Below are 25,182 nucleotides of genomic sequence, written 5' to 3' on the forward strand. Positions count from 1 at the left end.
GAGAGACAGAGAGTGAGAGAGATGAGCATGGTGACTCAGTCTTGAAATCCCAATAAATTGTGAAGCAGGAGGCTCACAAGTTTGTAGCCAGCCTCAGCTACTTAGTGAGGCCCTCCGCAACTTAGTGAGACCGTGTTTCAAAATCAAGAATAAAAAATAGGGCAGAGGATGTGGCTCGGAGGTCAAATGCCCCTGGGTTCCATCCCCAGACCCGCAAAAACAAAAAACAAAAAAATGGGGCAGGGTTGTAGCTTGGAGGTCGATTGCCCCCATCCCCAGACCTGCAAAAAAAAAGTGAAATGACAAGATCCTGCAGAGTGGTGAGGACTTTACCAGCTGTTTGAAGGACACAGTGTTGTTAGGTCCTTTGTATGGGTTGGCAGCAAATGACAATGAGTTTGAACTAAGGAGCTTAACTAATGGATTGCATTCCTTTAAATTTACTTTTCACCCTCCCTATTAAACATTAACTTAATCAGGATTTTATTTCACCTTGATGTATTTTTTAACTGTGTACAGATGTAAATAGTAGTAGAATTCTGTCCTACCCTGTTTTCTTTGGCTGCCCTTGAGTCCTTTCTATTTGTTTACTTTGTGTATGTGTTACTGGTGATTGAACCCAGGGGCATTCTACCTTTGAGCTATAGTCCCACCACTATTTTTCATTTTTTATTTTGAAATAGGGTCTCACTAAGTTGCTGAGAGCCTCACAGAGTAGTTGAGGCTGGCTTCCAGCCTATGATCCTCATGATCCTGAAGGACTGGGATTACAAGGGTGGGCTACCATGCCCAGCTCAAAAGGTTTTTGGCTTCTTCTAATGGTCACATACCAAGGCCTTATAGCAAATTATAACCAGATAGCAGGACTCCCTGATTCGGAGCCGTTCTACACCCCCAGCCCTATTTTATATTTTACACCACCTCTGATCTACACCCCCCAGCCCTATTTTATTTTTTAATTTTTAATTTTTTTTTCTTTTGGTGGTACTGGGGGTGGTGGAGTCCCATTGTTTTGTCCTTTCTCTCAACTCTTATTTCCTTTCAAATGTTCCCTTGTCAGGTGGTCATGCACCCTCCCCCATAATTACCAGCCTCTGGCATTGAATTTGGCTCTTTCTCTCTGCTGTCACCTGGTTCTTGTCAGGGACTAGTTTTCTTGTTATTCAGGACATTTGGGTGGAAAGGGTGATGTTGTTTCTTGGGTGCCGGGCTCAGTTAACTCCCTGCCTCAGGTGAGCAAGGGGTGTGAAGAAATCAAAGCACACGTGGCCGTTGGCTCCAGCGCCCATCCTTTCACAGAGACACCAGTTCACCTCTTCAGCAGAACAGGCGTGACAGCAGGTGTACACGAGGTGCTGGTGTCTGTGCTACTCCCCTCTCAAGTGCCTGAGTATGGGGTGAGTTGTAAACTAAACCACATATCCAAAAGCCTTTAAGCATTTTTCTTTTTTTCTTTTTTTTTTTTTTTTTTTTTTTTTTTTTTGTACTGTGGATTGAACCCAGGGGCATTCTCCCTCTAAGCTACACCCCAGCCCTATTTTTTATTCTTTATTTTGAACCAAGGTCTCACTAAGTTGCATGGGCCTCACTAAATAGCCAAGGCTGATCAAAAAACCTGTGATTCTCCTGTCTCAGCTTCCCAAGTACTGGGATTACAAGCGTGTACCACTATGCCTGGCTAAAAAAAAAAAAAAGTCTTTTTGACTATTCTCATTTACTCTTGCCAATGAATCAGGCTGAATTTATATAGATGGAGAATGAGCATCTTTTTCTTTCTTTCTTTTGGTATAATTGGAAACCCTCCTGCTAGGCAAGCATCCTGCCACTGACTCACACACCATCCCCAGAATCACTTCTTTTGGTGTTGGCTTCCTAGCCAAGACCGCTAGTATATTCCTCCAACTGGGAGGGAGGGGTGTGTGTGTGTGTAAACTTCTCTCTATGTTTTTTGTAGTTATATTCTTATGTTTTCCACATCTTTCTGGGTTTTTTCTTTATTTTTCTTTTTTGCAGTACTAGGGATGGAACCCAGGGTCATTCTACCTCCAAGCTACACCCCCAGCCCTATTTTATTTTTTAATTTTTTCTTTTTTTTTTTCTTTTGGTGGTACTGGGGGTGGAGTCCGGAGGCTTTTCTACCTCCGGGCTATACTCCCAGACCTATTTTCTATTTAATTTGGAAATAGGGTCTCACTAAGTTGCTCTGAGAGCCTCACTAGGTAGCTGAGGCTGGCTTCGAACCTGTGCGATCCACCTGTCCAAGCCTCCCAAGCGCTGGGATTACAAGCGTACACCACAACGCTTGGCTTTATTTTTATTTTGAAATAGGATTGCCGGGCGTGGTGGCGCACACTTGTAATCCCCGCGCTTGGGAGGCTGAGACAGGAGAATCTCACAGGTTCGAAGCCAGCCTCAGCTACCTAGTGAGGCTCTCAGCAACTTAGTGAGACCCTGTTTCCAAATTAAATATTTAAAAAATAGGTCTGGGAGTATAGCCTGGAGGTAGAATGCCTCTTGGTTCCACCCCCAGTACCACCAAAAAAAAAAGGGGGGGGAAATAGGGTCTCACTACGTTGCGGAAGCCCTCACTAAGTAGCCGAGTCTGGCTGAGAACCCAATATCCTCCTGTCTAAGCCTTCTAAGTACTAGGATTACAAGCATGCACCACCACATTTTCATCTTTCTGCTTTTTAACAACTTTACTAAAATACATTTACATGCATTATACTTGAGATATTTCTTATTGTCTTTCATCTAAGTTTTAAAAAAACTTTTGGGTTACTACTTATATTTATTTTATTTTATTTTTTATTCTATTTATTTATTTTTTTTTTTTGGTGGTACTGGGGGTGGAACCCAGAGGCTTTCTCCCTCCGGGCTATGCTCCCAGACCTTTTTTATATTTTATTTGGAAACAGGGTCTCACTAAGTTTCTGAAAGCCTCACTAAGTAGCTGAGGCTGGCTTCGAACCCGTGCGATCCTCCTGTCTCAGCCTCCCAAGCACAGGGATTACAAGCGTGCGCCACCACGCCCGGCTTACTTATATTTATTAAAGCATATAGGTCTTCAATATTTATAAGGAGCCACCTGTTTTACTAGATAAGAATCTAGTAGATTTTCTTAGATTATCTTAGAAGTGCAGTTATATCTATGTATCTTACAACTTTATTATTTCATACATTTATTTATTTTGTGGTACTTGGGATTGAACCCAGGGGTATTCTACCTCTGATATACACTCCCAGCCCCATTTTATAGTTTAGGTCAAAGCAGGGTAGTTGCTGAGGCTGACCTCATATCTGAGATCCTCCCTTCTCAGGCTGATCCTTTGGTCTCAGCCCCCAAGTACATGCATCGTAAGCTCTGAGCAGCCTGATGGGTCAGTGACGGTCCTCAAGCTTCTCTTTCACCACCACCAAGCAAAGAGTACAAAGCTGGGATGGGAATCGAATGTACAGTGTCCTCTTAGCCCATTTCAATAAGACAGGCAGGACCCATACATTTTCAAGGATTCTCTACCTTCTGCACAAAATAAGACATACAAAGGCATTTCCTTTTCCATCAGGCTTTTTTTTTGCCATCCTGCTTGCAAGCAGTAAATCTTGAAAATGAGGGGCAAAATGGAAATGCCTCAAATGTCCCAATTTCTTAATGTATAATAATGATGTAGTTAATAAGACAGTGTCATAAAGGTAGACATAAAGATCAGTGAGCAGAATTGAGTTGATAAACCCTAAAATTTATGGCCATTCGATTTTTCTTTTCTTTCATTCTGTGTGTGCATGTGGGCATGTGTGTGTGGTGGTGGTGGTGGTGGTGGTGGTTTTCAGGGGCATTCTACCTGCAAGTTACATCCCCAGGCCTAGTTCATTTTTTATTTGGAAACGGTATCTCACAAAGTTGCTGAGATCCCACATGGCCAAGGCTGGCTTCGAGCCTGCAGTCTAGGCACACACACCCTCCCATGTACTGGGATTGCAGGTATGCACCACCACACCCCACTTTAATTAATTTTTGACAGGAATGCCATGATGAATTCCTGGAGAAATATTAGCCTCACACCTTGTGGTACTAGGTATTGAATCCAGAGGCACTCTACCACTGAGCTACATTTCAGGCCTTTTTTTTTTTTTTTTTTTTTTTTTTTTTTTTAAGGCTGGGTCTGACTAAGTTACCCACACCAGGGTCAAGTTTTTGGTTCAGCTCAGCCAGCTGAGTATCAGGGATGACAGGTGTGTACCACCACAACTGGCAGTAATAAGCTCAGACCCGAGCATGCTGGTGCACAGGGGTAAACTCAGTAATTTGGAGGCTGAAACTGAGTAACCAGCCTCGGCAATTTAGTGATATCCTGTTTCTGTTCCCAATACTGGAAAAAAGAAAAACATGTGTATGATAGTTTATAGGAGATAGCAGTTTTTTGTTTTGATTTGTTTTGCGTTACTGGGATGGAACCAATTGGCATTCTACCTCTGAGCTCCATCCCAGCCCTATTGTTTATTCTTTATTTTGAAACAGAGTCTCACTGAGTTGCAAAGGGACTTAGTAGCTGAGGCTGTCTGCGAACCACGATCCTCCTGTCTCAGCCTCCAGAATGCTGGGATTACAAGGCTGCACGGCTCACGAGATAACGGTTTTTTAATACATAATATGGTTGGACGGTCATGGTGGCATGTGGTTGTAATCCCAGTACTTGGGAGCTAAGACAGGAGGATCACAGGTTCATAGCCAGCCTACTTTTTGAGGCCCTCCACAAATTAGTGAGACCCTGCTTCAAAATAAAGAATAAAAAAGAGCCGGGCATGGTGGTGCAGGCTTGTAATCCCAGCATTTGGGATGCTGAGACAAGAGGATCGTGGTTTGTGGGCAGCCTCAGCTACTTAGTGAGGTTCTCCACAACTTAGCGAGCCCCTGTTTCAAAATAAAGAATAAAAAATAGGTCAGGGAGTGTAGCTCAGAGGTTGGATGACCCTGGGTTCCATCTCTGAGACGTAAAAAAAAAGAGAGAGAATAAAAACTCATAAACTTAGTGAGACCCTGTCCCCAAATAAAGTATAAAATAGGTCTGAGAGTATAGCCCAGATGTAGAAAGTCCCTGGGTTCCATACCCAGTACCACTAAATAAGTAAGTAAATAAATAAATAAATAAATAAATAAATAAATAAATAAATAATGTGATCCTGCTATGTGGCTCTAGTTTATAAATAGCATTTATAAATTCATACATTCTGAATTATTTTTTTCTTATGGTAGCAGGGATTGAACCCAGTATGTTCTAGCTCCAAGCTACATCCCTGATTTTCTTTTCTTTTTTATTTGGAATCTGGGTCTGGCTAAGTTGCTGAGGCTGGCTTAAAGCTTGCAGTCCTCTTATCTCAAGTCTAGGTACTGAAATTACAGGCTTGCATTCTACCTCTGAGCCATAGCCCAAGTCTTTTTTAAGTTTTGTCTTGAAACAGGGTTTCACTAGGTTTAGTTGAGAGTCCCCTATATTGCTGAGGTTGGTTTTGAACCTGTAATCCTTCCATTTTAGTGTCCCGAGTCCTGGGATTACAGGCATGGGCCACCATGCCAGCTTTTTAGGAGAATTTACATTTTATTAATAGTGTAAATTGTAGGATTTGATTTTTTTTTTTTTTTTTTTTTTTGTGGTACTGGGGGTGGAACCCAGAGGCTTTCTACCTCCGGACTATACTCCCAGACCTATTTTCTATTTTATTTGGAAACAGGGTCTCACTAAGTTGCTGAGAGCCTCACCAAGTAGCTGAGGCTGGCTTCGAACCTGCGCGATCCTTCTGTCTCAGCCTCCCAAGCGCGGGGATTACAAGTGTGCGCCACCACACCTGGCTCGAGGATTTGAAATTTTTATAAAATAAACCCACACCGGGTTTTTGTGGGTTATAACCATTCACTAAGCAAATATTCAATGTGAGCCTCCTGTGAGCCGAGTTCTGTGCTCAGGAGCCAACTTCCCAGTGGTAAATTAAACAAATATAAAAATAGTTGCTAGCATTCATTTTATCCTAACTCTGCTGCTATAGAAAGGTAAAGGAATTTGCCAAAATTACCTGTGCCAAGAGTAGCCACTTTCTCTTCTTTTATTTAGGGTAAGTATATAACCTACATACAGAAGACTGTACAAATCCTAAACTTAAAGGATATTTACAAAGTGAACATAGTTTGGTCTTTTCTTTTCTTTCTTTTTTTTTTTTTTTGGTGGTACTGGGGGTGGAACCCAGAGGCTTTCTACCTCCGGGCTATACTCCCATACCCATTTTATATTTTATTTGGAAACAGGGTCTCACTAAGTAGCTGAGGCTGGCTTTGAACCTGCGCGATCCTCCCAAGTGCAGGGATTACAAGTGTGCGCCACCACGCCCAGCTTGTTTTTTTTTTTTTTTTCCTTAAGCTTTGTTCAATATTATGAGAGAAATGAAAAGCTTTTTTTTTTTTTTTTTTTTTTTTTTCCGGGTCTGCAGATGGAACCCAGGGGCATCCAACCTCCAAGCTTATACCCCCTGCCCTATTTTTATTCTTTATTTTGAAACAGGGTCTCACTGAATTGTGAAGGGCCTCACTAAGTATCTGAGGCTGTCCACGAACCGTGATCCTCAGTCTCAGCCTCCTGAATGCTGAGATTACACGGTTGTGCCACCACACCCGGCTTGAAATGCATTCTTGTTGTCTCCTCCTAGTTCATTGTTCTTTCCAGAAAATAACCTCTCTAGCTCTGCTTGGTGTGGCAGCCCCATGCCACTAATGCCAGTACTTGGAAGGCTGAGACAGGATGATTATGGGTTCAAGGCCAGCCCCAGCAACTAATGGAGACCATGTTTCAAAATAAAAAGGGCTGGGAAGCCAGCCATGGTGGCGCACACTTGGGAGGCTGAGACAGGAGGATTGCACAGGTTCAAAGCCAGTCTCGGCTACTTAGGCTCTCAGCAATGTAGTGAGAGCCTATTTCCAAATAAGGTATAATATAGGTCTTGGAGTATAGCCCAGAGGTAGAAAATCGCCTGGGTTCCACTGCCAGTATCACAAATAAAATAAAATGGTCTGTGAGTATAGCTTGGAGGTAGAATGCTTCTGGGTTCAATCTCTAGTATTGAGGCAAGCACAAAAGTCCACTCTGTTCCCCTCACACCTTATTGATTAGCCTTGCCCATTTTAAAATTTATTATATAAACAAGTCTTGGAGTATGTATTTACTTCCTCCCTCTTCTCTCACTCCGCACTATAATTACGAGCTCTCTCCACGTTGCATGCAGTAGTGTACCAGCCTCGTCACTGAGTGGTGTCCTGTACTATCAGTGGTTAAATGTACCAGACCTTTTTCCTGGTAGAGACCTTTTGGTTGTTTCTAGTGGGACGTGACTGTGGATACAGCAGTGCTTTAGTGCTTAGTGTGTACCTAGAACTGGCATGGCTGGGTTTGGGATGTCTGCACACATTCAGCTTTTGTTGACATTAGTAGTTTTCCAAAGTAGTTACCCTTTTATTATAATCTCTTGTGTAATGTACAATAATGTTAATTTCTCTTCATGTTTACTAATTCTTGATATTGTCTAAATTTTGGCCATGTTAAGATGGGTGTGATAGCGCAAGCTTATAATCCTAGTACTTGAGGCTGAGACAGAAGGATCGAGAGTTTGTGGCCAGCCTCAGGAACGTAGGGAGACCTGAAATCGGGCCTCACTAAATAGCTGAGCCTACCCAGGAACCCGGAATCCTCCTGTCTCGGCCTCCCAAGTATTGGGATTAGAAGCGAACGCCACCATCCTTGGCTTCTTTTTTTTCAATACGTTTATTGGTGCATTAGTCTCATAGTGACAGTGACATGCATGCACACACTTGGTGGCTTTCCCTGACTCCCTCCCCAATCCTCCCTTTCCCATACAGTGTATTGAGACTGGTTTTTTGGTTTTTTTTTTTTTTTTTGTGGCTGTACTGGGGATGAAACCCAGGGGCATTCTACCTCCGAGCTACACCCCCAACCCTAGTATTTTTTATTTTATTTATTTATTTTTTTGGTGGTGCTGGGGGTGGAACCCCAAGGCTTTCTACCTCCGGGCTATACTCTCAGACCTATTTTATATTTTTTTATTTGGAAACAGGGTCTCACTGAGTTGCTGAGAGCCTCACTCACTAAGTAGCTGAGGCTGGCTTCGAACCTGTGCGATCCTCCTGTCTCAGCCTTCCAAGCGCTGGGATTACAAATGTGCACCACCACGCCTGGCTCTTTATTTTTTATTTTGAAAAAGGTCTCACTGAGTTTTAAAGAGCCTCACTAAGTAGCTTCGGCTGTCTCACCCTTCCGAATGCTGGGATTAAAAGCATGGGCCAAGCCGGGCGTGGTGGCGCACGCTTGTAATCCCCGCGCTTGGGAGGCAGAGACAGGAGGATCGCGCAGGTTCGAAGCCAGCCGCGCGCGCTGGCTTAGGAGACCCTGTTTCCAAATAAAAATGTAAAAATAGGTCTGGGAGTGTAGCCCGGAGGTAGAAGGGCTTCCAGGAACCCCAGTACCACCAAAAAAATAAATAAATAAAAGCATGGGCCACCATGCCTGGCTTCTGTTTTATTTATTTATTTATTTATTTATTTATTTATTTATTTATTTATTTTTTATTTTTTATTTATTTATTGTCTGTGGATAGAACTAAGTAGCTGAGGCTATCCGGTCTCAGCCTCCCGAATGCTGGGGTTACAAGCTTGCGCCACCACGCCTGGCCTTGTTTTATTTTCAAACAGATTCCTGCTAAGTTTCTGAGGCTGGCCTTAAAGCTGCAATCCTCCTGTCTTAGACTCCCAGTTACTGGGAATTCAGGTAAATGCACCACTGCACCCAGCTAGAGCATTTAAGTTATTCACTGAGTGCTCAGTTTTCTCTTCTGCAGACTGTAGCATTAACTGGAACTTCTGAAGCAATGCAAATTCCTTTGATTTCTGTAATTTCCACCTCTTAAGATAGATGTTTAAAAAATGAAGTCAGACGGGCGTAGTAGCACACACTTGTAATCCCTGTGCTTGGGAGGCTGAGACAGGAGGATCGCGCAGGTTCGAAGCTAGCCTCAGCTGGCTTAAGAGACCCTGTTTCCAAATAAAATACAAAAAATGGGCCTGGGAGTGTAGCCCAGAGGTAGAAGGCCCTGAGTTCCATTCCCAGTACCACCTAAAAAAGAAAAAGTCAGGCAGGCATGGTGATGCATACTTTGTAATTTATTGATACCCTGTTTCAAAATAAACAATAAAGGTTTATAGTTTGGAGGTAGAGTGCTCTTGAGTTCAATTCCCAGTATCACAAGGTGGAGAGGGGGACTAAGTTGATACTTAATCATTCAGAGGATTAAACTGAATGTTCAGCCCTGCGTGGTGGCACACGCTTGTAATCCCCGCGCTTGGGAGGCGGAGACAAGAGGATCGCGCAGGTTGAAAGCCAGCCACACTGGCTTAAGAGACCCTGTTTCCAAATAAAAATATAAAATAGGTCTGGGAGTGTAGCCCAGAGGTAGAAGGGCTTCCAGGAACCCCAGTACCATCAAAAAAAAAGGGGGGGGGTGTTCATATGTGGGCATAATGGTACACACCTGTAATCCCATTGCTTAGGAGGGGGATCATAGGTTTGAGGCCAGGCCCAACAGTTTTACAAGACTGTTTTAAAGTGAAAATGAAATAGGGTTGGGAGGATAGCTCAGGAGCAGAATACCCTGGGTTAAATCCTATAACAAAAAAGAGTTGTTAATTGCATTCAAATTGAAGATACTTGTTTTCCATGGACAGATGCCCTTTGCTTTCACAGGTTATAAGAAGAAGCAGTGCTGAAGAAAAAGTTCTCTGTTTGGTCCGGGAGCGTGCCGGCCACCACTGTGAAACTGCTGTGATCGTGGTACTCATCATGCTCTGGGATGGCATCCCGCTTCCCATAGCCAACAGGTTGTACACCGAGCTTACTGAGAACCTGAAGTCCTACAATGGCCACCCTACAGACCGAAGATGTACCCTCAATGAAAAGTAACCAGATCTCTCTTGTTCTGCTTTTCATTCCGGCCTTTATTATATCAGGGCAAATTGCCCCTTAACTACCAGTAACCCTGAGCGTAATGAGTGGGAAAGTGGTATTTTAGGTGTTGTGTGACTACAAAGCTCAAACTTTCCTTTCAAGAGAGATGAATGTGAGCCGGGCGTGGTGGTGCACGCTTGTCATCCCAGTGCTTGGGAGGCTGAGACCGGAGGATCGCACAGTCCGAAGCCAGCCTCAGCTACTTAGTGAGGCTCTCAGCAACTTAGTGAGACCCTGTTTCCAAATAAAGAATAAAGAAAAGGGCAGGGGGTGTAGCTCAGAGGTCGAATGACCCTGGATTCCATCCCCAGACAAGAAAAAAAAAAAAAAAAGAACACTCTCCATTTTTTGCTTTTTGGTTTTTTCTGTATAAAAAGGAACAGTGTGGTGGATCCCCAGGGCCTTACACATGCACGTACTCTACCAGTGAGCAACACCCTCCCCCATCAAGTTTTATTTTTTTAACTCAGTACTTGATTTTTTTTAATATTGGGAATTGAACCCAAGCACATTCTACCTCCAAGCTACACCCCAGCCCTACTTTCTTATTTTTATTTTGAAACAGGGTCTCACTAGGTTGATGAGAGTCTTGCTACTTGCTGAGGCTGTCCTCAGACTTGGGGTGCTCCCCTCAACCTCCCAAGGGCTGGGATCACAGGCGTGCTTCACCATGCCCTGCTCTAGTACTTAAATTTGTGCTTGACAGGGAAGCACTCCACCCCTTAGCTACATTTTTTTTTTTACAGTACTGGGGTTGGAATCCAGGGACATCCTACCTCTGAGCTACACCCCCTGCCCTATTTTTATTCTTTATTTTGAAACAGGGTTGGTCTCACTGAGTTGCAAAGGGTCTAAGTAGCTGAGGTTGTCTGTGACCACAATCCTCCAGTCTCAGCCTCCCCAATGCTGGGATTACAAGCATGCATCACCATGCCTGACTTATATTTACATATTCAAGGTAACAAAAAAAGTTTAGTTATAAAATAGATATATGTGAGCCAGGCATGGTGACACACATTTGTAATCCCAGTACTTAGGAGACTGAGACAGAAGGATTTTGCAGGTTTGAAGCCAGCCTCAGCTACTTAGTGAGGCTCTCAGCAACTTAGTGAGACTCTGTTTCCAAATAAAATATAAAATAGATCTGGGAGTATACCCCAGAGGTAGAAAGCCCCTGGGTTCCACCCCCAGTACCACCAAAAAAAAAAAAAAAAAAAAACCATAAAATAAAAATTAAAAAATAGGGATGGGAGTGCAGCTCGTACAGAATGTACCTGGGTTTAATCCCCAGTATCTCAAAATAGGTAAATGTGATAACTTGTTCACTAGCCATCTGTTCTTCTAAAATTGTATGGTCCTAGCCAGGCCTGGTGGCGCACGCTTGTAATCCAGCATTCGGGAGGCTGAGACAGGAGGATTGTGGTCTGTGGACAGCCTCAGCTACTTAGTGAGGCCCTCTGCAACTCAGGGAGACCCTGTTTCAAAATAAAGAATAAAAAAAAAAGGGGGCTGGGGGTGTGGTTTAGGGATAGAATGCCCCTGGGTTCTATCCACAGGAACAGTAAAATAAAATAAAATTGTATGATCTTTGAGTATTCTGAGTTTTTTGTTCTTTTTGTCAATTCATTTGCCATTCCCATCCTGCAGTCGGACCTGTACCTGTCAAGGGGTTGATCCAAAGAAGTGCGGAGCCTCTTTTTCTTTTGGCTGTTCATGGAGCATGTATTTCAACGGCTGTAAATTCGGTAGAAGCCCAAGTCCCAGAAGATTTAGAATCGACCCGAGTTCTCCCGTACACGTAAGTATCCTTTCAGTTTTTAATTCTGTAATATAAGTCCATTGCATTAAAAATTTTTGAAACACTAACAAAAATAAATATTAAAAATAGTAATGAAGCCGAGTGTGGTGGTGCACACCTGTAATCCCAGTACTTGGGAGGCTGAGAAAGGAGGATCAGTGACATATTTTAGGACAGCCTCGGCAATTTCATGAGTGTTTCAAACTAATTTCTTAAATATCTGGGATGTGGCTCAGTGGTAAAGTGTCCCTGGGATTAATCCCAAGTACCATAACTTAAATTGAAAAGAAGAAAAAGAAAAGAAAGCTGGGCATGGTAGTGCATGCCTATAATCCTCTTACTTGGGAGGCTGCTACAGGAGGATCTCAGGTTGAAGGTGAGTCTCAAGACATAATGTAGGGCTGGGGGTGTAGCTCAGAGGTAGAATGCCCCTGAGTTCAACCCCCAGCACCACACACACACAAGAAAAGTAAAAGGAATTAACGCTAAGTATATTGAAGTAAATAATTTAAAATTTTAATAAACAATTAGGTAAAAACTTCAATTATTGACCCATATTTAAGTTGTCCTTCTGCTCCCTAACAAGAAAAAAAGTCTTCCTTCTTAAAAGAACCTAGAATTGTATACTCATTCAGGCTTGGAAAAAGCCATTTGCCAAATTTCAAAGACTCAGAAAGTTTACTACCCACAGACCTACTATGAAAGGATTACTAAAGGACGTAACCCAAGACGAAGATGTAAGAAACCGGAACGAGTCTGTCCGGAACACAAGGCCATGGTGAGCAAAGAAATTGGTCAAACTTACTGTCTAGTTTAAATAAATTAAGCACTTAGATTTTTTTAAATTAAAAGAAGCACCTAAACTTATCGATTTGAGGGTGGGTAGGCCTTGGGTACAGGTGCGGTTCCATAGGAACTCAATGTGTCATGTTTTGTCTGAGTGAAGATGATTCACATGTTAATTATGACAACTGGTATTTTCTTAAGGTTCAGCAGTGATGAAATGTGTTCTGAAGGATATTTCTGATTGATTACAGTTTATTTTATTTCTTTATAAAACATTACATTTCACCTACTAGACCAACTTCGTGGTCTTCCAGTAAGTCAGGCCCCACTGACTGGAAAACACTCTGGTAAATGTTACTAAAAGCATAAATGATAGAACCTGGCATGGATGGTGGCTCACGCTTGTAATGCCAATACTTGGGAGGCTGAGACAGGAGGGTCGGAGGTTCAAAGCCAGCCTCAGCTACTTAGGGGGAAGGTCTCAGCAACTTAGTGAGACCTTGTTTCCAAATAAAGTATAAAATAGGTCTGGGAGTGTAGCCCAAAGGTTGAGGTCCCTGGATTTCATCCCCAGCAAAACACCACAAACACACACACACGCACACGCACACACGCGATAAACTGTATATGGTTAAAATATGTAAATGAATAAAAATAGAATTTAGCTTTTTTAAATTAGTGGTGGTACTAGAATTTAAGGAAATCAATCCTTTAATAAATTAGCAAAGGGAGAGCTGGGCATGGTGGCGCACCCTTGTAATCCATCATTCTGGAGACTGAGACAGGAGGATCTCAGTTTGTGGACAACCTCAGCTAATACTTAGGCCCTTTGTAACTCAGTAAATCCCTGTTTTAAAATAAAGAATAAAAAGCCGGTCATGGGGTCACACACTTGTAACCCCAGCATTTGGGAAACTGAGAAAGGAGGATCATAGTATGAGGACAGCCTTGGCTATTTAGTGAGGCCCTTTGCAACTCATTGAAACCCCATTCCAAAAAAATAAATAATAAAAATAGGGCTGGAAGCTGGGCATGGATCCTTGTAATCCCAGCATTTGGGAGGCTGAGACTGGAGGATTGCAGTTTGCAAACAGCGTCAGCTACTTGGCAACTTAGTGAGACCCTGTTTCAAAATAAAGAATAAAAAATAGGGCTGGGGATGTCGCTCGGAGGTCAAGTGCCCCTGGGTTCCATCTTGAAACTTGCAAAATAAAAATAGGCCTGGGGGTATAGCTCAGGTGGAACACACCTGGTTTCCAGGTGTGTTCCCCAGTACTGCAAAAAAAAAAAAAAAAAAAAAAAAGGTGTGTGTGTGTGTGTGTGTGTATAATTAGCAAAGGGAGTTAAATCATTAGTATGCAAAGTAAGTAGAAAATGCAAGCCAGGCGTGGTGGTGCAGGCTTGTAATCCCCGTGCTTGGGAGGCGGAGATAGGAGGATCGTGCAGGTGCGAAACCAGCCGCACTGGCTTAAGAGACCCTGTTTCCAAATAAAAATATAAAATAGGACTGGGAGTGTAGCCCAGAGGTAGAAGGGCTTCCAGGAACCTCAGTACCACACACATACCAAAAAAAAAAAGGCAAAATAAAGTTGCCAGAATTAAGACAGTAGTACCTCAGGGTTCAAATGCCCCTGGGTTGCATTACTAGACGCACAAAAAAAAAAAAAAGAAAGGGAAGTTAACTAAAGAATATCTCAAATCTGAAAATGAACAGGCATCCTCTTATAGTTTACAATATTCTATAACTCCATGTTATTTTTAACCTTAAAATTAACCAGGTTCTCTTTCTGAATACGAAAAAGTATCTTAGTCTGTAAATATACTAGTAATCTTGAAATAACTATTACATTTTCGTACTGTAACACTCATGGTGTCATGTAGTTAATGAATGTGAGACCAGTGTTTGTCTTTGGCTCTTCCTAATGCCAGGTAACATCTGTATAGCGCTTGTAATACAGGAAGAAGCCTGGCTTACTCTGAGAACTTTCAGGCGGCCAGTATGGCCAAAATGCAGCAGGCCGGGGGTGCATGAGGCTGCCTTGTAAGCCGGTCAAGAATGTTGAAAGAAAGCTGGCATGGAGGCACACAACTGTAATCCCAATATTTGGGAGACCGACAGGGGGATCTCAGGTTTGAGAACAGCCTTAGCAAGTAGTGGGACCCTGTTTCAAATTTTTAAAAACTTTAAAAAAGAAAAGTAAAGCATGCTTTCAGGATCAATTCACAATACAAAAAAATTTTTTTGTTTATTTTTAGAAGATCATAAAACCCAGCATTCGGGAGGCTGAGATGGGAAGATCGCGGTTCGCGGACAGCCTCAGCTACTTAGTGAGGCCCTCTGCAACTCAGTGAGACCCTGTTTCAAAATAAAGAATAAAATAGGGCAGAGGTTGTAGATGGGAAGTCAAATGCCCCTGGGTTTCATCCCCAGATCCGCAAAAAATAAGATCACAGAGGGGTTTAGTCCTTTGATGAAATATGTCTTGATGTTCCTTGAATATTGGATTGGAGTAAGGGGAACAGTAGTTTGAGCAGTATGATCTAGTGATCTTTGAGAACAACCCAGGAAAGCAGGGCTGTGGCCTTGGAACATGGTTGATACTTAGGAGACGTGAGCAGTGGTTTGTTTGGAAAGATCAAAGAAATGGCTCTTTGCTGCTCTTCCTTAACATGGAACATGCTGAAATAGGTCCAGGCTGAAAGAAAGGATTCAGTTGGAGGGTGTTTAGTGTGAAAGGGAACTTCCAAAGGGAAATCTCAGCTGTGGTGTCCTGTCGATAATAGTGTGATCTGTAGCTGGATACGTGCTTCTGGTGGGGATTATATTACATGGATGTAGGTATGATATTGCTAGAGATCAGGAATAAAGTAAAAAGAGCAGAAGAGTTGAGCATGGCAGCACACAACTCCAATCCCCGTACTTGGGAGGCCGAGACAAGAGGATTGCAGGTTCAAAGCCTGCCTCAGCAACTTAGCTCTCTTCAACTTAGCGAGACCCTGTTTTCCAAATAAAACACAAAATTGGCCTGGGAAAGCCAGTGTAGTGGTGCATACCTGTAATCTCTCATACTTGGGAGGCTCAAATAGGAGGATCTTGGATCTGAGGACAAACTCAGCAAGTAGTGAAACTCTCATCTGTCTATAAAGACCCTGTTTCAAAATAAAAATGAAAAAGAATAGGGCTGGGGGTGTGGTTCAGCAGTAGAATACCCCTGGATTCAATCTCCAGCACCACAAGAATGTAGTCTTTTTTCTTTTTCTTTTTCTTTTGTTTTTTGTAGGTCTGGAGATGGAACCCGGGGGCATTCGACCTCCGAGCTATACCCCCTGCCCTATTTTTTATTCTTTATTTTGAAACAGGGTCTCACTAAGTTGCAAAGGGCCTAAGTAGTAACTGAGGCTGTCCATGAATCTTAATCCTCCAGTCTCAGGTTTATAAGGGTGTGCCACCACGGCCAGCAAGCAGGTAGTATTAAACTGGGCATGGTGGCAAGCTTTTAATCCTAGTAACTGGGAGGCTGAGACAGGAGGATTGCAGGCAGCCTCAGCTACTTAGTGAGACCCTTTGCAACTCACTGAGACCTTGTTTCAAAAATAAAGAATAAAAATTAGGGCTAGGGGTGTAGCTCAAAGGTAGATTGTCCCTGGGTTCCATCCCCAGTACTGCAAAAAAATAAAAAATTAAAAAGGATTTAGTCTTGAACATAAATAGGTCACACTAGTAATCCCAGTACTTGGGAGGCTGAGACTGGAGGGTTGCACAGGTTCAAAGCCAGCCTGTTACTTAGTGAGTTTCTCAGCAACTTAGTAAGACCTTCTTTCCAAATAAAATAGAAAGTAGGTCTGCCTCTGGGTTCCATCCCCAGCACCACCAAAAGAAAAAACAACTTTTATTGGTGCATTGTAATCTCTAATCAGTATTATGATCTAGCTCCGTCATTTCTTAGTTCAGAGAGATAAGGACATCCATGCACAGAGTAATTGGTGAGATTGAGAACAATTTTTGGTTGTTTTTTATAATGAGTAATACTTGTATAGTGCTTTTTTGTTGTTTTTTTGATTTGGTTTTGGTTTTGGTTTTTGGTGGTACTGGGGGTGGAACCCAGAGGCTTTCTACCTCCGGGCTATACTCCCAGACCTATTTTTTTTTATATTTTATTTGGAAACAGGGTCTCAATACGTTGCTGAGAGCCTCACTAAGTAGCTGAGGCTGGCTTTGATCCTCTTGTCTCAGTCTCCCAAGTACTGGGATTACAAGCGTGCGCCACCACGCCTGGCCCAGACCTATTTTATATTTTATTTGGAAACAGGGTCTCACTAAGTTGCTGAAAGCCTCACTAAGTAGCTGAGGCTGGCTTCGAACCTGTGCGATCCTCCTGTCTCAGTCTCCCAAGCACTGGGATTACAAGCGTGCGACACCACGCCTGGCTTGTATAGTGCTTATGCAGGAAGAAACATAGTTTACACAGGATTTTTGTCAATCTGAATGATGTAATGATAGCCAAGGATATTAATACAATCTATTTTATTTGTTTCCATTTGCCTACTGTGTTTCAATATTTCCACACTGTACCTTGTACTTAAGAAAACAAATTATTCTGCCTTCTGAAGGGGATGTTCTATAATACAGTAGGGATTACTATAAAACACAGTAAAATGTTGTAACATTTGAGTTGCCAGCCGTTTTGGTGCTTGCCTACAATTTCTGTACTTGGGAGGCTGAGACTAGAGAATCACAGGTTCAAGGCCACCCTCAGCAACTTGGGCCGGGGGGCTATGATTCAAAATTAAAAAAATAAAATAAAATAGGGCTGGGAGTATATCTCAGTTGTAGAATGTCCTTGGGTTCAATCACCAGCACCACAAAAAATTAATAAATAAAATAAAAATAGGAAGAGGGTTAGGCTGGTCTTATACCTAGGAATCCTCCTGTCTCAGCCTACCAAGTACTGGGGTTACAGGAGTTTGCCACCATGCCCAGCTCCTCACTATAATTTTCAATGGAGACTCATTTCTCTATGGGGAAAAATCTTGATTCTTGATATAGTGTTATCATAGTCTTACCAAATCTTCCCATTATGGCCTGGAAGAGGCAGCATTGATTTTAGAAAACTAGTTACTCACTTTGATCATGAGATGTTTACTCATCTCTGATACACTTTTGCCCCTCTGATCAGAAAAATATCATCATCTCTTTCAAGGGTTTTGCATGTGTCTGTATGTGTGTGTCATATTGTACTGGGGATCCAACCAGGGCCTTCAGCATACTATGCAAGCGCTCTGCCACTAAGCTAAAACCCAGCCTTGCCAAGTATTATTTTATTTTATTTTATCTATCTATTTATTTATTTTTATTTTATTTTTGAAACAGGGTCTCACTAAGTTGCTGAGAGCCTCACTAACTAGCTGAGGCTGGCTTCGAACCTGCGCGATCCTCCTGTCTCAGCCTCCCAAGCGCGGGGATTACAAGCGTGCGCCACCACGCCCGGCTCAAGTATTATTTTAAATATGTATTAGGCAAGAGTGATGATGCACACACACCTGTAATTCCAGTATTTGGGAGGCTGACACAGCCTCAGCAATTTATTTAGACCCTCCACAACTTAGTGAGACTCAGTTTCAAAATAAAACATACAATTTGGCTGGGGGTCTGCTCAAAAGTAGAACTCCCTGCCAGGCATGGTGGCGCACGCTTGTAATCCCAGCGTTTGGGAGGCTTTAGACAGGAGGATCACACAGGTTCGAAGCCAGCCTCAGCTACTTAGTGAGGCTCTCAGCAACTTAGACCCTATTTCCAAATAAAGTATAAAATAGGTCTGGTAGTATGTCCCAGAGGTAGAAAAGCCCCTGGGTTCCACCCTCGGTACCAAAAGATGAATAAATAAAAAGAGTGACCTGAGTCAATCCCTAGTATCACTCCCCCAAAAGATATATTTATGAGCTGGGCGTGGTGATGTACCCTTGTAAGCCTAGTACTTGGGAGGCTGAGACAGGAGGATTGGAGGTGTTTTGTTTTTGCGTTGTTTTCTTTTTGGTACTGTGGATTGAAATCAGGGACATTCTACTTGGACTATACCCCCAGCCTTATTATATTTTTTAGTTTGGAACAGGGTTTCCCTAAGATGTGTAAGGCTTTGCGAAGTTTTGAGGCTGGCTATGAACCTGGAATTCTCCTGTTTCAGCCTCCTAAGTACCGAGATTGCAATCATGTACCACCGTCCCCGGCTGAGGCTATAATTTTCTATGGTAGCCATTTTCTTGGGTTACGTACAAATTCTACATCACATAACCCATCAGTAATTTATAATATAATTTAAGACCTTTATCTATGTATGTCATTCTAAAATAACCTATGGACTATTTTTTCCTATAGGAAAAAAACCTTGAAGATAATTTGCAGAGTTTGGCTACAGAATTAGCTCCAATTTATAAGCAGTTAGCTCCCGTGGCTTACCAAAATCAGGTATGTTTTTAAATCTTTACCATCCTTCTACAACATGATTCAAATTTCCATGTATATAAAGTCCTGGTTAATAGAATGTTTTCTTTTCTTTCTTTCTAAATAAAATGGGCTAGAGTTATAGCTCAGATGTAGAACTTGCCTGGGTTCAGTTCCTGGGAGGCTGAGACAGGAGAATCACAGCTTTGAAGCCAGCCTTGGAATTTTAGTGAGGCTCTCAGCTACTTAGTGAGACCATTTCCAAATGAGCAAAAGAAATTGGACTGGGGATGTAGCTCACGAATGCCTTGGGGTTCAATCCCCAGCACCACTTACACACAAGAAAAAATCTAATTCACATCTATAATGGTTCCTGAAATGTGACTATATCTACTTTATATAGGTAATAGCTCTGGATGTGTGATTAATTCATTTTTACTGGTCCTCTTTTTCCTAAGAAAATATTAAAGTTTCTTGTTTTCCCACCACTAGGAGGAACCCAGGTCTTCCCCTGCCATCTGACATGAGGTTTGAGTTGGCAGTGTAGTACATGAATTCTCAAGCTCTCAATCCTGAATGTTGCTAAACTATACATCTGTCACAATATTACTTGTCACCTCAGAAATCTCAGAAATTACAAACTGTAATTAATTTAAGCACTTGGTTAGAAAAATGATCTTTACTTTTGTGATTACATTGAGTCTTTCTCTCTTCTAAAGCTATATGACCCTTGTATACTTTTTCCAGGTGGAAAATGAACATGTTGCCCGAGAATGTCGGCTTGGTACCAAGGAAGGTCGTCCTTTCTCTGGCGTCACAGCTTGCCTAGATTTCTGTGCCCATCCCCACAGGGACATTCACAACATGAATAATGGAAGCACGGTGGTACGTAGCTGGGTTATTTTATTTATTTATTTATTTATTTATTTATTTATTTATTTTGGTGGTGGTCCTGGGGTTCCTGGAAGCCCTTCTACCTCCGGGCTACACTCCCAGACCTATTTTCCATTTTTATTTGGAAACAGGGTCTCCTAAACCAGTGTGCGTGGCTGGCTTCGAACCTGCGCAATCCTCCTGTGTCTGCCTCCCAAGCGCGGGGATTACAAGCGTGCGCCACCACGCCCGGCTCGTTATTTTCTATTTGAAATCTTCATCACTGCCTGCTTAGACTGCAGTCCTTAACTGTGATTTTGGTTTTATGTGGTGTTACAGTGTGTAAGTGTATGTCTATATAATATTTATTAAACTTAATTGTCAGTATGTTAGCCAAAATATATAGAACCAACCTTGAACATATTTTCTTGCCAGGTTTGAGCTATATGTTGTGGCGTTTTTGCTGGGAGGTAAGGGAACCTGATTACTTAAAGCAACAATTCTTCTGCCAGGCAGGGTGGTGCACACTTGTAATCCCAGTACTTGGGAGCTGAGATAGGAGGATTACTAGTTCATGGCCAGGCTTAGCAACTTAGTGAGTCCCTGTTCCAAAATAATAAATAAAAAAAAATAGGGCTGGAGTTATAGCTCAGAGGTAGAATACCCCTGGGTTCCATCCCCTGTGCCACAAAATATTAAATTAAATAAAGCAATAATTCTGTTATTGAACTAGTTAAATAAGTCAAGTTTTCTCTTTGTCATACAAGCTTCAGACTTCTTGTCAGGAAATTGTACCCAGCTTATCTTCTTAATGCACCTTGGTATTTTGTTGTTTGTGTTTCAATGAACTGATGACTGAACCAGGGCCTAGTACATTCTAGGCAAGCACTCTAACAAAAAGGTTTAATATAAAAAATATGAAATACTTTTTGTGTGTATATGGTATTCCTACCCTTTGTGTGTGTGTTGGAGGGGTACTGGGGATTCAACCCAGGAACATTCTACCTCCAAGTTACACCCCTTGCTATAGCCCTAGCCCAATTTATTTATTTATTTATTTTATTTTATTTTATTTATTTATTTTGATGTGGTACTGTGGATGAAACCCAGGGGCCTTCTACCTCCAGGCTACACTCCCAGAACTGTTTTATATTTTACTTGGAAACAGGGTCTCACTAAGTTGTTGAAAGCCTCAGAAGCTGGCTTCAAACCTGTGTCATCCTCCTGTCTCAGCCTTCCAAGTACTGGAATTACAGGCTTGCACCACCACGCCCGGCTTCTTACATTTATTTTGAAACAGGGTCTCACTGAGTTGCAAAGGGCCTCACTAAGTAGCTAAGGCTAGCCAGAAACCACGATTCTCCTGTGTCAGCAGCCCAAATGCTGGTATTACAAGAATATGCCACCATGTTGGAATGAAATACTTAACTTTTTTTTTGTTTTTTTGTTTTTGGTGGTGCTGGGGTTCCTGGAAGCCCTTCTACCTCCGGACTACACTCCCAGACCTATTTTTTATACTTTTTTATTTTTGGAAACAGGGTCTCTTAAGCCAGCATGGCTGGCTTTGAACCTGCGCAATCCTCCTGTCTCCGCCTCCCAAGCCTGGGGATTACAAGCATGTGCCACCGTGCACCACTGTGCACCACCACTCCCAGCTATACTTAACTATTTTGAATAGAACCATTACTGATAAAACTAAACTCAAAATTACACTGGTCTGATTTGGAACTGTGTTCCCACTATTTGGAATCAGAAATTCCAGTACTTTGGATTTAAAAACATCCAAAATTAGAGCTTGGCATGGTTGTGCACACCAGTAATCCTAGTACTTGATAAGCTGAGACAGCAGGATCTCAGATTCAAGGACAGCCTTGGCAATTTATCAAGGGTGTGGTGATGCAAACCTGTTGTCCTGGTGCTAAGATAGAAGGACCTCAAGGTTCAAACCAGCCTCAACTCAACTTAGTGAGGGCCTCAGCAATTTATCAAGACCGTGTTTCAAAATAACAAAATAAATGCCAGGTGTTGCCGCACATAGCTCTACTTATATGGTTGTGATAAGAAGATTGCAGGTCCTAGAATAGTCTCAGCAAGTAATAAGACTCATCAACCAACAATATCCTGTTTCAAAAATAAATAAATAAACATAGGGATAGGGATGTAGTTTGGAGGCAGAATGCCACTGGGTACATTCCCCAGTACCACAAAAATAATTAACTTTTTTTTTGCGGGCCTAGGGACAGAACCCAGAGGCATTCGACCTCCGAGCTATACCCCCTGCCCAATTTTTATTCTTTATTTAGAAACCGGGTCTCACTGAGTTGCGGAGGGCCTCACTAAGTAGCTAAGCTGTTCTCGAACCACAATCCTCCAGTCTCAGCCTCCCAAATGCTGGGATTACAAGCGTGCACCACCATGCCCAGCTAATTAACATTATTTTTAATAAAAACTTTTAAAATGCTAAATAAAAAATAAAATAGGGCTGGAGTGTAACTCAAGCAGAATGCCCCTGGGTTCAATCTTCTGTCTTGCAAAAAATAAAGTAAAATGAAATAAAATCAAAAGGGGCATAGTGGTGCACGCTTGTAATCCCAGTATTTGAGAGGCTGAGACAGGAAGATCACCCAAGTTCAAAGCCAGCCTCAGCTACTTAGTGAGGCTCTCGGCAACTTAGTGAGACCCTATTTCCAAATACAATATAAAATAGGTCTGGGAGACCCTGGGTGTGGTGGCGCATGCTTTTAATCCCAGCATCAGGGAGGCAGAGATCAGAGGATGGTGGTTTGCTGACAGCCTCAGCTACTACTTAGTGAGGCCCTCTGCAACTTAGTGCAACTCTGTTTCAAAATAAAAAGTAAAAAATAGGGCACCGGATGTAGCTCAGAGGTCGAATGCCCCTGGGTTCCATCCCCAGACCCTAAAAAAAAATAGGTCTGGGAGTGTAGCCCAGAGGTAGAAGGCCTCTGGGTTCCATCCCCAGTATCACCAAAAGATAAATAAAAACAGGCTATAAGTGTATGTTGCTCAGAGGTGGATTCCCCCAGAGATCAATTCCCAGGATTCCCCGCCAATAAAATTAAGAAGAAAATCGCTGGTTATGGTGGTTCCCACTTGTAATCCCAGTATTTGTTAGGCTGAGACAGAAGAATCGCAGGTTGGTGGCCAGCCTCAGCAGTTTAGTGAGGCATTCAGTGACTTAGTGAGAACTCGTTAACATTAAAGCATAAAATAGGGCTGGGCTTGTAGCTAGGAGGTAGAAGGACCCTGGATTCAATCTCCAGTACCACAGTAAGTAAGTAAATAAGCAATTGCTACACCAACAGCAACAAACTGAAAATAAGATGGGAGGACGGATTTCGTTCCCACTCTCAACGCAAAGGAGGTAGGATAACAGGCCTGGTACATCCTGCCTTCCGCATTGTTCTCCCTCCCAACAGGTTTGCACCCTTACCCGGGAGGATAACCGCTCGCTGGGTGTCATCCCCGAGGACGAGCAGCTGCACGTCCTCCCGCTCTACAAACTTGCAGACACGGATGAGTTTGGCTCCAAGGAAGGGTTGGAAGCTAAGATCAGTTCCGGGGCCATCCAGGTCCTTAAGCCCTCTCGCCAAAAGAGAACGCGTTTCACTCAGCCTGTTCCTCGCTCCGGGAAGAAGAGGGCTGCCATGATGACCGAAGCCCTGGAGTGTAAGATTCGGGCCGTGGAGAAGAAGCAGAGTCCTCGAGTCAAGCGGAAGAACCACTCGGCCGTGACGAGCAGCAGCAGGGCTTCGGCGCCGCCGCCAGGTGAGCCGGTGGGACCCGCGTGGGTCCTCACGCCAGGCTTTCCCATTCCCTGGCCCCTTCCTGCTCCTCACCTCCTGTCTTGTCTCATCTTAGGGTTGAGGCATTATGAGAAGATGTTCATTCATTAACTGCTTTCTCTTGAATCTCACTTGCCTTTTTTTTTCTTTTTTTTAAAGATACTAGGAGCCAGGCTTAATGGCGCACATTTGTAATCCCAGCATTCAGGAGGCTGAGACCGGGATCGCAGTTCGCGGACAGCCTTAGCTACTTAGTGAGGCCCTCTGCAACTTAGTGAGACCCGGTTTCAAAATAAAGAATAAAAAATAGGGCAGGGGGTGTAGCTCGGAGGTCGAATGCCTCTGGGTTCCATCCCCAGACACTCAAAAAATGAAAATAAATAATAATAAAAAAATAAAGATTCTGGATATTGAACTGAGGGGCTCTGGCGAGCTACATTTATTTTGACCTGGGTTTACTACATTTTTCAGGTTCTCCTGGAACTTGTAATCCTCCTAAGTCCTGCCTAAATCTTCCAAATTCTGGGATTACAGGCCTTCACCTGCCCATTCTGTTTGGCAGGGAGAAAATGAAATCAGATTCTTTTTTTTTTTTTTTTTTTCTCCTTCATTTTTTGAAACAAGGTCTCACTAAGTCACAGAGGGCCTCACTAAATAGCTGAGGCTGTTCCTGAACCGTGATCCTAGCTCATCACATTCTTTAATCAGCTTTAGAATCCGTTTCCATTATCCAGTTACTAAGTAGCACTTGTTGATGTTGGTCTTGTTTGTACTGGGAATTGGACCCAGGGGCCTCCTACCTCCAAATTAGACTCCCCAATCCTTTTTTTTTTTTTTTTTTTTTTCAGTACTGAGGATGGAACCCAGTGACATTATACCTCCGAGCTACACCCCAGTTCTAATTTAGTTCTTTTATTTTATTTTATTTATTTATTTATTTATTTTATTTTATTATTTTTTTTTTTTTTTTGGTGGTCCTGGGGTTCCTGGAAGCCCTTCTACCTCCGGGCTACACTCCCAGACCTATTTTTATATTTTTATTTGGAAACAGGGTCTCCTAAGCCAGCACACGCGGCTGGCTTCGAACCTGCGCGATCCTCCTGTCTCTGCCTCCCAAGCGCGGGATTACAAGTGTGCGCCACCACGCCTGGCTAGTTCTTTTATTTTTGAAACAGAGTCTCACTGAGTTGCAAAGTGCCTCCTTAAGTAGCTGAGGCAAACCTCCACCTTCCAGTCTCTGCCTGCCAAATGCTGGGGTTACAAGCATGCGCCACCACAACCCACCTTCAGATTCTTTATTATTATATATATTTTTTAACGTACTGGGAATGGAACCCAAGGGCATTCTACCTCCAAACTATACCCCCAGCCCTAATTTTTATTCTTTATTTTGAAACAGGGTCTCACTGAGTTGCAAAGAGCCTC

General features: G+C 42.7%; 1 protein-coding gene across 1 annotated transcript in view; it reads left to right on the top strand.

Moving 5' to 3' along the window:
• The window catches only part of TET1 (tet methylcytosine dioxygenase 1), a gene marked incomplete at both ends in the record, with an annotated part of 121,136 nt that overhangs the window by 91,469 nt on the left and 4,485 nt on the right, over nt 1–25,182 (top strand). The window contains 6 exon segments of the mRNA XM_080695159.1: nt 9,798–10,009; nt 11,706–11,856; nt 12,548–12,634; nt 19,016–19,105; nt 19,829–19,966; nt 23,392–23,740. Coding sequence (XP_080551285.1) covers nt 9,798–10,009; nt 11,706–11,856; nt 12,548–12,634; nt 19,016–19,105; nt 19,829–19,966; nt 23,392–23,740 — 1,027 coding nt within the window.

Source organism: Muscardinus avellanarius (assembly GCF_963383645.1).
Source record: "Muscardinus avellanarius genome assembly, chromosome: 4".
Classification (NCBI taxonomy): Eukaryota; Metazoa; Chordata; class Mammalia; order Rodentia; family Gliridae; genus Muscardinus; species Muscardinus avellanarius.